The sequence below is a fragment of the Amphiprion ocellaris genome, chromosome 3 (genome assembly GCF_022539595.1).
Source record: "Amphiprion ocellaris isolate individual 3 ecotype Okinawa chromosome 3, ASM2253959v1, whole genome shotgun sequence".
Classification (NCBI taxonomy): domain Eukaryota; kingdom Metazoa; phylum Chordata; class Actinopteri; family Pomacentridae; genus Amphiprion; species Amphiprion ocellaris.
This window is the reverse complement of record NC_072768.1, coordinates 11,982,888-11,995,687: the sequence shown is the minus strand read 5'-3', so window position 1 is coordinate 11,995,687 and position 12,800 is coordinate 11,982,888. Positions and strand designations below refer to the sequence as shown.

The 12,800-nt window shown below is 40.8% G+C and overlaps 1 protein-coding gene across 3 annotated transcripts in view; it reads right to left on the bottom strand.

Annotated features, from left to right (window-relative positions):
• Positions 1-504: 504 nt before the first annotated feature.
• The window catches only part of roraa (RAR-related orphan receptor A, paralog a), a 179,069-nt gene continuing 166,773 nt past the window's right edge, over positions 505-12,800 (bottom strand). For all 3 annotated transcript variants that reach the window (XM_023280603.3, XM_023280604.3, XM_023280605.3), the window contains 7 exons: positions 11,101-11,496; positions 10,349-10,470; positions 10,110-10,242; positions 9,064-9,171; positions 7,993-8,103; positions 7,674-7,786; positions 505-7,260 (listed from right to left, as the gene is read on the bottom strand). In XM_023280603.3, the coding sequence (XP_023136371.1) occupies positions 7,096-7,260; positions 7,674-7,786; positions 7,993-8,103; positions 9,064-9,171; positions 10,110-10,242; positions 10,349-10,470; positions 11,101-11,496 (1,148 nt within the window). In that variant the 3' untranslated portion in view covers positions 505-7,095. The remainder of the gene's footprint in view (positions 7,261-7,673; positions 7,787-7,992; positions 8,104-9,063; positions 9,172-10,109; positions 10,243-10,348; positions 10,471-11,100; positions 11,497-12,800) is intronic.

Genomic DNA, 12,800 nt, shown 5'->3' with positions numbered 1-12,800 from the left:
CAGTTCAGTGCTGTGAATTATTAGGTTGACTCTGTTTTGAGGGACTTTTTAACACAGATTTCAATGGATTATTCTTGTTCCAAGCACTTACAACTTGATTAATGCTATAACCACTAGATAAATTGTTTTACAGTCTATATGACCAGCAATGTATTTACAGCGGCAGCAAAAACAATAATATATCTTAGATATACACGTATATTGGACTTGCATTTTGTCATTTTTTTTGGCAAAAAAGTCAAAATTGTTAGCTTTCTTTAGATTTTCAGTGGCAGTTGTACATATTTACACGTAAGTGTTGACCTAGTTTACATCCTCTGCTCAAACATATAGATGTTTCCAGCGAAGTGAGGCCACCAACTCTGATTAAATGTTGTAGCACTAATTAGGACACTTAGCCCTGATTAGGTTTTTGCTGCTGAAAAATGTACTACTTGTTTCCTTTTTTGCTAAATATCGAGTGAGCTAGAGAGAGAGACAGAACACAAAGAGACAGATAATCAATCAGGAAAAGAAAGCCCATTACAAGCGGTAAATTTTATTATGGGATAACAGCACATAAAGCACATCTAAAATCGATGTGTCCAATGCACTTTTAATAAAGGTAATATTAAAGGTACAGTTTCTAAGTACAATATAACAACATTCATATTAGAATGAAAAGTATTTAAAAGACAACATTAAATTTCTTATTTTTCTTTACAGCTGTATTTACAAAATGAATCAAAATACTTATTTTCATATTTAAGAATCAGACAAGAAGGAGCAAAACTACGTTTGTGAATAGACTACCTGCTAAAGAGAGTTCAAAAGAGCTGGATAAAAAGGTACATGATCATCTGTCCCCATTTAACATCAGTAGCAAACGTGTGACTTAGAAATTTGTGACAACCACACACTAGTTTCGGCTTTCCCATAATTTGCACTGCTTTTTGCATGGAAAAAGAATCCACCCCTGCTCCACCCACCCTTCATGTTAAGTTACCCCAACAGACTGAGGGCACATTGAACACAGAACATTAAGGAAATCCAGATGTGTTGTATGCCTGTTTTACAAACACATACAAATACTTAATATACAATGCATTAGTAAATTTTCTGTTCTCAGTGAAATAAAAAAAGTCGAACAACACAAACAGAAAATGACAAAATCTGGATTTTCTGTTTGTTTTCGCTCAATCGGAAAAGAAAAATGTGCAGGTGAACGCTTCCATCATATTATCCACGAGCATTTATTGACCATTTGAGATCAACATGAAACAAACAAATGAAACAAGGTGAGGGGTGACATGTACACTCTAAACGGACCATCTATACATTGAAACCCTTCAACATAGCGCATCAACCCACGTGAAAAATGATTAACAACATATGAAGAAAGAATCTGAAAAAACATTTTTTTTAAGCATGTGAGAGTGAGAATTCATCCTCATGTACAAAATACATTGTCACTTCAGTACACGTCTGGAAAACCACAAAAAAAAGACAATCAAAACCATGTATGCATTTTGTTACACCGAGAGGCACTCAGTGTGATACGTTGTGTATTATTGCAAGCATATTCTTACTGATATTTGCTACAGAGTAGAGAGAAAAAGGTCAACTTTGTCTTCAAATGGCAATCCTTTCATGTACATTTTTAACACTTCATGTGGGTGCAAAAGGTTTATGCCACTGGTCTGAAGAAACCACTGCTTCAGGATAGTCTAAAATGGGGAATAACAAAAGCATACCGAGGCTCTGTGTAATGAAATCCAAGCACCACTTCCCTGCATCAGGTGAAGAACAATGCAGACACAGGAGGTAAATAGTTAGTATCTTAAAACCTGACAAACTATAGCCTCAGTGAGTGGTTTTTTTTTACAATCAGACAAAGAAAAAACACAATACTGCTGTTTCAGTTCGAATATTATAATTTTTCCACAAACCAGAAAAGCAACCTTAAATAGCTTGTTAATTAGCAGATACTAGCTTTGCTATAAGTCAGAAGGAAATAAGTGCCTTAGTCCCAGGACTAGCACACTGATACAGGTGCCGGCTGGGTAATTTTACCACTATCATTTTCATTATCATTATTATTTATTGAGTCCTAATATCAATAATACATTAATATGCAATGAAATGAATGAACTAATAGGGCGGCCAGGCTTAGGAATCAATACTTGGTTCACGAAATTAACTTACCTAGCACCACACATCAGGGCAACACAAAATAAATGTCAGCACACCCTATCTCTATCAAACTAATCCTAAAGAAGGGAAGCAAAGTAGAAACAGTTTTTTTTATCGTACAATAGGATGTAATTGATAAACAGATAAATATTTTCACTGGGTAGGCCTTAGTAGCAGTATTTTCCTCTTACCTATACAGACAGAAGTTACAAAGCTACCTTTATACATGTGATCAATAATAATATTAAATATGGTGCATAAACAGCCGAGAATGAGGGAGAGAGTGAGAAAATAAGATACACAGCATACAGGCCATGTCAAGTTCTTAGTTCTCCACCTGGGAACAGAACTGGTCAAATATACAGATGAAACATAAAAACGTCCACAAAATCAACACAAAAATAAAACAAAAACCAAATAGTGATAAATAAGAGGTGTATTTACATGCAGATGTTCAAAGACTATTATGCACAAAAGAATGAAAAATAATACACAGACATATATTATTGCTTGACATTCGATTATGGCTAAAAGTTGCTTTTTCATTTTTTTAAAACTATATTCTTAAATGTAATTTTAATCATAAATTCTTATCACCTGTGCTTTGGAAAATGAGTTCTTGTTAAAAATGTGATGACTGACTCATAATTATGGGCAACGCACTGGCAACTTTAAGCGTGACATAACACTGATCCTCACAATTTACGGTCAAGAAGACTCATTTTCACAATTTACAGTCCAGAATCGATTTCAGTTCATTTCAGCTCAAGCTGCAGCCGTATTCTGGCCGAACTGATAACAAAGCGTGTTTTCACTGTGAGCCCGGCCGCTGTTGCCTCACAGCGTTTCCTGCAGACCGATGAATTGTCGAAGGCATTATGTCATGCTTTTAAAACCTACACCTATTATGGATGGATCAAGCTCAGCATTTCCAAAACCTCTTTTTTTCTTCTTCTTCTTTTAAAAAGTCCAAAATAAAAATCAAAACCTCCTCGTCCACATAACCCTGTTCCTCTGAAATTATTAAAGCCTTGTCTGGGGTTTATTTTATTCACACACTGTGAGAACAAACACATACACACACGCACACGCACACACACTATTGCTTTTTACAAACAGACAACAGAGCAGAGACAGAAGGACCAGCACATTTTACTGTATACTATACACTGATTGAATAGCACACGTAGCATCGATCCCTTACTTAAACAGGGATTTGTCAAATACAGAAGGACATCACTTTTCAGGCCTGTGTGAAGGCAGAGTTTATAGTTAGACACAAGTTTCCATGTGTTTGGTGACCATTTTCTGCTATCCTGCCACTATTGCAACCATACTAGTACATAAGAGAATGAAAATAGAGTGATGGGGCTTTATTACTTTTTGTTATAGACTGAGAGTAAACATTGTAAATTGGAGTCAGTTGTATGAATAAAGTCAATTCAAAAAGGACGATGACTGCACTGTAGAGACCCGTAATTGTAACACAAGGCATATTGCTTGTTATATATCGTAGAACACATGACAAGCCACTCGACTATTTAGACTTGAATGAAAACACATTTTCACTTTTATGAGAAAAGAACCCTTTTGGTGGTAGACCTTAGCTGACCATATTTGACAAAATACTGACTTGCTCATGTGACCATCAAGTAATATTACAACATCCTAAGAAAACAAATAATAATAATTTTCAAGAAACAAAAACAAAATTTGCAAATAATTAACAGCAAATTAGCCAAATATCCATTTCTTCATTGTTTTCTGAACAGTAAGTGCTGCTCTACGTGTTCAGTGTGCTATGCCAAAAAGTTCAGCCAAGCTCCTCTCATCAATTGAGTGCTTTCAAGAGATTTTTCAAGATCTCATAAATTCACAAAAGAGCTAATCAAATGCTCTGCAACTCCAGAGGAAAGCGAGCTGCTTCTTCGGTCTGCCTGTTACCTCCCTGAGCGTTCACACCTCATCCTCTTCGTTGCTCTTGCCGGGCCGCTGGGCCTCTCAACCTGGATTGTCTAGCAGTGTTCCAGACTGGGTTTCTTTTGCTTTGAGACTGAGGTTTACTTGTCGTAGAGGGCTTGTGCATATCCAAATAGCATTGGATCATAACAGAGATTATTACTCAGGTACAGCATATCTACTACAACCCAAACACAACAGATTTAGTATTGCATAAGAATATTTGGTTTTCTAACAAAGAGGGTTATCATTTGTAAAGACCCTGATGACACCATTTTGAAACCAAAACTGATTTTCGCGTGACAGAAATATGCTGCGTACTGAAAAGCTGCAGTTCGTAAAAGTGATGGGGTTTGTTTTTTTTTTGTTGTTTTTTTTTTTTACAAATGAGATTTTTTTTTTTTTTAACTTGACTTGGCTGGAGGCCCCTTATGGACGTTGGTAATGTGTAAAATTCAGAACAACTCAGTGATGAATTTTCAAATCTTAATTTCAACCACTTCCCATGGAACATCCCTGAACAAAACAAACAAACAAAAAAAAAACTAAACTAAAACCTAATGAATAAAAAAAAACAAATGTCCTCTCAAACAGAAAGCACAAAAGAAACTCTTCCCTGAGGGGTGACAGCACAAGGCATTAACGCCTTGTGCAAATTGCACGGCAGAGGAATGATAGTGTGCAAACAGAAAAACAAAAGACAAACAACTGGATTCTATGTTACAGTTGGTGACAGATGTGTTAACATGCTTTGTTGGGTTTCTAAAGGGATAACATTTTTTTGCTCTTTTTTTCCCCCAAAGATATTTCTAGAAGCCGCTACTGAGATCGCTGGAATGTCTTAGGAATCCATTCTACATTATAGACGAGTAGACTGGAAAGCGGAAGCAACGACTACTGTTTGGCACATCCAGGGTTTTTTCTACCACTTTACTACCACACTGACAAGAAAGACACACTCAACAAAACAGAAGCACAACAACAAAGCATTCTGAAAATAGCACTTGTCCTACCATTTTTATGTTTCTCCCCTAATCATACAAACAACAGCTAGTCTAATTATTGCAGGAATATAGTTAAGTGCTACCTGACATCTTTTTCTCTCCCTCGTTCTCTTTCATGAGTTTATTAACCAAAACGAGTTACAAAAATAGAAGCTTTACTACCAGACAAGGCTTTGAATATTCACTTTCCCTTCGCTGTTTTCTTCTGTGTCCAGTTAACGGCGTTGCTGGGCCGAGGCTGCGGTGAGAAGGCAGAGAAAGTCACTCTTAAATGGCTGAAAACGCTTTGACAGAGGCTCATAAATGTGCTTTTAGGTTAGACTCCGGAGCTCCGTCATTGACTTGCTTGTTGTATCTTTATCTTCCACTAGATGGAACAATTGGCTTATAGTCTGTGTGCAGTTTTTCAGTCCAACCACATGGCTATTAAGTGTTTGATTTGTAAGACCTGGATGCTTCATTTTGTCTGTCCTCTTGAAACCTTTAAATAATAAGTGCAGATTTTCACATTAAAATGAAATATTTCAAAAATACAATTAAGGATATGAAAGTATTGCAGTGTTCCATGATCGTATACCTCAGATTTCTTGTGTTTTAAAAAATCTTCAAACACATGCTGTGACATCCAGGTGTGTTCAAAACAAAGTAACATCACTACAGGGTTTGTTTGCTGTTACTTTGTGCGTGAATACTCGCTAAGAGGAGCATCAGAGCTACATTTTGACAGGTGTCGCACTGCTGGCAGTTGTTGAGGAAATAAGGTGGTAGAGTGTCTTTAATTTGCCTTCTCATCCACGCCTCTTCGTTCACCAGCCAAGCAGCCACGCCAGCTATCCTAACAGACATCCCGAACACTTCCAGACCAGTATCATCTGCAGCTCCCAGGACTACCCTCTGTGACCATGATTCAACTTGTATTTCTTGTGCACATGCAACACATCACTAGGTAAATATACAAGTCTTAAATTAAAGAAAGGTGTAAATAAAAGTGCCTTATCAATTCAACAATTAAGAATGGTCTAACTACTAATATCATACATGTTATTTAAAATAGATTCTATAAACATTACTTTTTTCTGTATAGTAAGTACTTATGACCATATACCCTGTAGTACATTATAAAACAGGTGGAATGGACCCTTTTCATTGTGTTGGTGCCCTGTGCTTCTCCAGGGCACCTGTCCAGAGAAGGATTAATAGCAGATGGCCTTACATGATTTCACTATGCAACAATGGTGGATGGAGTCTTTGACAGCTAAAATCATTGCGTTTTCATTAGAATTACCAGAATTCTAGGTTTCTTTTTTTTTCTTTTAAACGATTGTCCATAGAGAGGTGCCGATTGCATCACCATGCCAATGGAACCTCCCTCAAAGTTGCTGTGTGTTTTCATTCCAAGCACTGTGTCCAGAAGATACGACTGAAAACAAGAGAAAAATGGCTGAACTTGACCAAAATGTGCGCATTTACCAGTTACTTATTTCAATTTGAGGGTGACAGTGTATTAAAATGAGAACACCGAAACTGCTGTGGGAGTGTAATCTGGAAAATAATACTGATTTATTTTAGGGATATTCTTATGTGTCGCTGATTGTTTATATGATTCTAAGTCAGATGCACAGAGAAATCAGGATACTGGTGAAAACGAATCAAGGGAATAATGAGTTCCATGTTAAAAAAAGCGCATAAGAGGGTCAAGTTCAACCAAACAGAAATTATTTGTTCCTATCTCCTCTTCATGTCCCGTTGGGTCTCGGGTCCCACATGTCTTCCAAAGAGAACTAAATTCAATATAGTAAACCTTGACAATCAACTCCCTAAGCCCTCCCCTCCAATGTAAAAGAAGAAGTTGAACAGCGTGCCATCTGTCCGCTCTGGTTTGTGCAGGGCACCAGTAAAGTGTCTCAGATTCCTCCTCCACATTCCCCTACGGTGGGCACACTGGCACCTGGCGGGGCTGCTACCCGTCAACGGGCATGGACTGCTCAAAGTCTGATCCAAACAGCTCCTTGTATAAGGGGGGGAAGTGGGCACGCACAATGTCTGGGTATATTGCTTTGAAAGCTGTAAGCTTCTCTGTATGCCTACTGCACAGCGCTCGCAGTGTCGACACTTTGCATATCAACTGTGGAGAGAGAGGAGACAGGCTGTTTAGATTCACAGGGAGGCAAGGACATGGAGCAATGGTAGTGAAAAACATTCCTCCCTACAGTGTATTCCGTCTCACACGGGGGCAAACAGACTTGTAAATATTGAGACAAGCACTCAGGCACGAGGAAAAGTTGACACTTTATATTAAGGAGCGCGTGCAATTGATAAATTGCCACTTCTCTGCTGATAAAAAGGCATTTCATGTCACATTATAAATGTTTACCCTGAAATCTCTGTTCCTTTAATCTAATACAATAAAAATGGTTTATGGCCTGTGGATAAAGATCCTAAACAGTGGGAGATTACGCTGCTACAAGAGCAGAGCATGCTTAGCAGACAGCCACTTCCAGGGATAATGGATGGAGTGTGTACGGCAGCGTACTGTACCTTTGTAAGTATACCATCCTCTCTGTGGTTCTTTTGCAGGACATGCTGGAGGGCCAGTTGGATCTTCTGCTGAAGCTTCTCCACCTTCACCTTCTCCTGGAGCCAAGACCGGTCTGGAAGGTAAATTATCGCACCTTTTTATTACTGTAAACCACATGTAGGCCCCTTAAGAGTCAATGTGGCTCATGTGAAAAGTAAGAATGCAGAGCTGGTAATGTTGGAGCTATCAGTTGTTAGACAAAACAGGAGGGCAACAGTGTTCATTGTTGTGGTGAATGTATGTCTGCCTTTTTTTCTTTGCACTGTGAGTGACACCTACCAGCAGACATCAACACAAAGGCAGAGAACAGGGCGATCTCATCCTCAGACAGGTGCATAGAACACAAGTTTTTCCCAAACTCGAAGACGGAGCTGATCAAGTCGTCACAGCCTGCCACAGCAAAGGACAGAGAGAGGGGGCTTAGGATGAGGAAGACCAAAGAACAACATTCACTCTTGATCTTTATTGGGAGAGAGGCACACGGGGAGGGGAGAGGAAGGGGAAGGAATGAAAAAGAGCGGCATGCTGACAGCACATGGGAGCGTCTTAAGCAGAACAGGCAATGCTTTTACTGAGTTTTGCCTCCCAGACGAGTCACTTTTGGCAGTTGGGTGGTGTTATGCAAGCCAAAATGAGGTCACTATTGAGGCTTTTAGTTAAATCAATTATCAGAGATAGAGAGAGACAGGCGGATGCCACCGCGGCTCGGGAAGCCCATCACTCTGCCTCCCCCGCATGGACCCCTCAGTGTGGAACTCACAGGACACTGGGACAAATGAACAAGCTCACCCATACACAAACACAAGCACACTTATAGGGAATGATAAACTCACACTAAGAAACATATTTCTGTTTTTTTTTCTTGCCACTATGGGACCCATTTGCATTTTTTTTTTGTCAGAAGGTAGTTGGAAATGCAAGAAAATTCATGGTGGAAAATCTTAGCAATATCGTGACAGTCAAACACGAATGCTATTTGCTTTCACCTGAGATGCTTTATGTCAGACTATCAATGATAGTTTTGATAGCACTCTCCCTAAAGACACTCCGTCTGGCTTTATTTATTCCACAGTTACAGGAGCCATATGCAGCAGAGCCTCACTAGCATCTCTGTTCTACCATAAATAACTGCTGAAGAGACAGCAATGCCAGGTGAGGAAGGGATGAGTGCTCAGTGTTTGCTTCTAGGCGTTCAGCATTGTGCAGAACAGAACAGCAGACTCTAATTTTGGCTGTTACACCAAGGAAGGGAGTAAGACACTGTAAGAAGCACACACCAACATGGCAGCTCACACATGCACACTCATTCAAAAGTGCACACACACACACTTTTATATCCACTTCGCTTACCTAATGACTTGAACACATCAGGTCCGGCATATTTTCCATCAAAATAGACTGTGTTGTTTTGCGAGTCAAAGGCACGGCACATTCTGACAAACACGACTTCCAAAGAGCCTGTGGAGACAGACAGGAACAAGATGCTGAATCTGAGCTTTGTTTCTTTTTTTCCTTCTCCCTCACAGTTACACATCAGTCAGGGGTGCAAAACACATGATTGTGCTTTGTGCTAATCTTCAACAATATGAGTAACACAACCACTTTGAAATAAAGAAGCCTGCCGTCAGGGGGAAAAAAAAATCTCCTCTTGCAGATGAAAATATCATCGACAGAAGGCTATTCTTCCATAATAACATGCCAGATAAAAATTGTGCTTCATTCAGTGACAGTGCTTATTCATTGAACCTTTATTTAGCTAGATAGGTATTTATTTTATCCTACAATTTGTACCACTCTGTGGGAGTGGATAAGTGGATCAAGAAAATGCAACAGAAGCCACTATTGCCTCTAAGGGAGATGCTACTGTTCTAAAATGTCATGTTTGACAAGGGATCTCAGTCTTTATTTCATTATTCACATTGTAAAAAAAAATCTGGGAAAGACCCAGGAGAGGTGATTGTTTGCTGCATGTGAAGTATATGTGTTTGAGCGTTGGTATTTGTGCATAAATACAGGTGACAGTGTGCAAAGAGCCGTAGCAGAGATATAGGTACTAATCTAAATGTACATCTTCATGAGTGCAGTTTGAATAGACATCAGTGGTGTCTGTGAAAAGAGCGGCAGCCGACATGATGGGTATTATCGGAGCTCAGGAACACATGACTTATCTAATGCTGTGTCCGTCTCTGCTATGTATGGAACGAACAGAGGAAAACAGTGAGAGACAGCGAGGGGAAACAGGCGGGGTGGGGTCTCCTTTCTGTGACACAGTCTGTGCGTGTGAAGAAGAGGGCTTTGTGCAGTCAGGTCAGCTACGCCCTTGTGACAATGCCAGAGGGGGGTGGTAGTGGTGGGTGAGTTTGACGGCAGCAGGCCATGCTGACAGGCTGTCATACCTGCTTTCAGCAGCACTATCTGATCGTTCTGACACAGCTCCATGAAGCCGTCGATGCGCTTGGCAAACTCCACCACATACTGAATGGCCTCTGTTATTTTGATAGCACACAGCTGCCACATGACTTCCCGGGGCTAAGAACAGATAGGACAGAGAATGGGTTATCGGCTTTAAAACAATAGTTTTGATTGCTGTAACTGCTGTAGAGGCCTACAAAAGGCCCAGGAGTGGGCAAGCTACCTTGCTCTGGTAGCTCTCCACCTCTTCTTGCAGGAAAGCCTGCCAGGTCATCTGCTGCAACTCCTCTCGCAGGTACTGACATGTCTCCATGTGTGACTTAGAGATGTTCTGGGCCAGGTGCTCTGAAATACAACCATCGTCAAAAACCCAAAAGATCACAGCTGAGATCTGAATGTTACTCACAAGGCTATGTGAAAGTGAAGACCTCACTGATGAAATATGCCACAGGAAAAGAATATTTATTTACTGAGCTTTCATGAAGGAGGAGAGGCGGATACGCGTGGGCTTTTTTGACTGGGAAAAGGCTTGTTGACATTTCCTTTTACTGCCTGCAGGAAGCTCATAGCTTAAGGTTGAGGCAAAGCCAATCTAGTTATGACACAAATGCATGGAAAGGAGGAGGGGCGCCACATTACTCACTGAAACAAAGGTCACATTTTCTCTGAGAGAAATATTGAGTATAAAAATTTAAATGGTTTTGAAAACACATCTGTTAAAAGGAGTTCCTAGGCACAGGGGAGCCTAAAAAAATGATTTCCCCAGACGCCTGCCCTGCTGGATCCTGATTGGCCCTAATTAATGGAAACTAATTACAAAAAAGAGGCTCTTTTAATGAGTGTTGGAGATGAGTCTCCAACCTCCTGCTATTTTAAGCAACCTTTGTGTCGTTTGCCCCATGGTTGAGTTGTTCTCCCCCCTCCTCCATTTTGCTGTCTCTCCTTTTGCCTCTCCCTCTCTTTCCTGCTCCTTACCTAGTTCAGCCATGGACACGGTGGGGGAGGTTTCTCCGTTGGTGAAGGAGCAGTAAGGGAAGAAGCCAGAGCCCGGGGCAAAGTCGCAGATGGGCTCCGGCTTGATGCCGTTGATGTCCAGGCCTGACTGGTCAGGAGATGGTTGGATGTCCAGGTAGAAGCTGCTGACGGCCGAGTCTGGTTTGCTGCCATCAGGGGTATGACCATCCATGTAGCCGCTGAGGTCATCATGGAGCTCTGTGAGGCCATTGGCTGAGAGGCCATAGCTAGGTGTGAGCGGCTCCGCCTCTCCAGGCTGCTGTTGGTGGTCACGTTGCTGCTGCTGCAGCCGATGCTTCTGGACCTCAGCGTACAGGCTGTCTCGCTGCTTCTTCGACATGCGGCCGAACTTCACTGCTGTGATTCGCAAAACAAAACAAGTGTGAGACAACAGATCCAGAGGCTTCATAGCACTCAAGTAAAATTAAATGACCAAAAGGGTTACTTAACTGTATTTCTGATCCCTTTTGTACACATTTATACATTAATTTTGTGCAACATCCATGTTGCTGACCAATTTAGGTAACTCTCTCTATGAGTCCCACCAATAATTTCACTGGCGGGGCAAGGTGTACATAGGTAAATTCATCTAATCCCTCAACATACAAGGATTTGGCTTAATTTTCTAAAACGTAGAATCACATTTTAAATGACATGGCATTCCGTCTTACTCAATCTTTAAGGATACCAACCCTCATCACATCTCACAGAAAATACCTGTGGAACTGCTGTGACCTCAAAGGGATTTGTCTCACATTACTGGTTTATTCTTATTCTTTTGAAGAAATAGTCAATCTAGAGACAAAACAGATGATAAGTAGTAACTTTTAGAAGCTGTTTGTCAATGTGTGCCTTCCACTGACACAGAAACACATCAGAATCACACTATAATCTATGCTAAAGTCACATGTTACCATTAGATCAAAAGACGCGTTCTTTGTCATTGCACTCAACAAGACTGATGTACAGGACAGTAACTCAGGGAGTGATATAAAAGGTTCAGAGATTATTGTGAAAATGGACAGCTTCATGAGTGTACTGGCAAAACTGGGAAGTAACAAATGTCTTATCAGCCACTCGAACATGAGACACGCAAAGTTGCTGCCTCCTGTTTCAAGGTTTCTAGACTAAACAGTAGTGCTGGGAATGAGACTCCTTGGCCGGCGTTCTGGGGGCCTGGCAGTAAGTCAGCCGGTCACAGTGTGTGCGTGTGTGTGTGCATGTGTGTGAGTGTGCGTGTGTGTGTGTCTATGTACGGTGGAAAGTGAGTGGAGCGACACAGAGGAGAGTGCGGGCAGATGGGCTCTAGTGTGTTCAGTGAAGGTAAGAGTCACCTTCGTCTGTCCTGAGTGTGTGTGTACACGTGTGTGTGTGTGTGTGTGTCCGTATGTAAAAGTGAGAAAGTGTGTTGCACACAGAGTGCTAATGTACTTCTGTGTTCATTCACACTCATGAATATGTATGAATGTGTATATGAAGATGTGCCAGTCTGCGTGCATGTATGTTCAGGTTCTCACTTGTCTGTGTGCATTCCTCAGTGCATTTTACTGAAAAAAAATCATAGCTCTGCTGTGTTCTGATAGAATCTCCTCAGCCCAGTCTAGTCTGGACCAGCCTGGCACAGCAGGAGCCTTCTTTTACACATCCCCACCTGTGTGCTC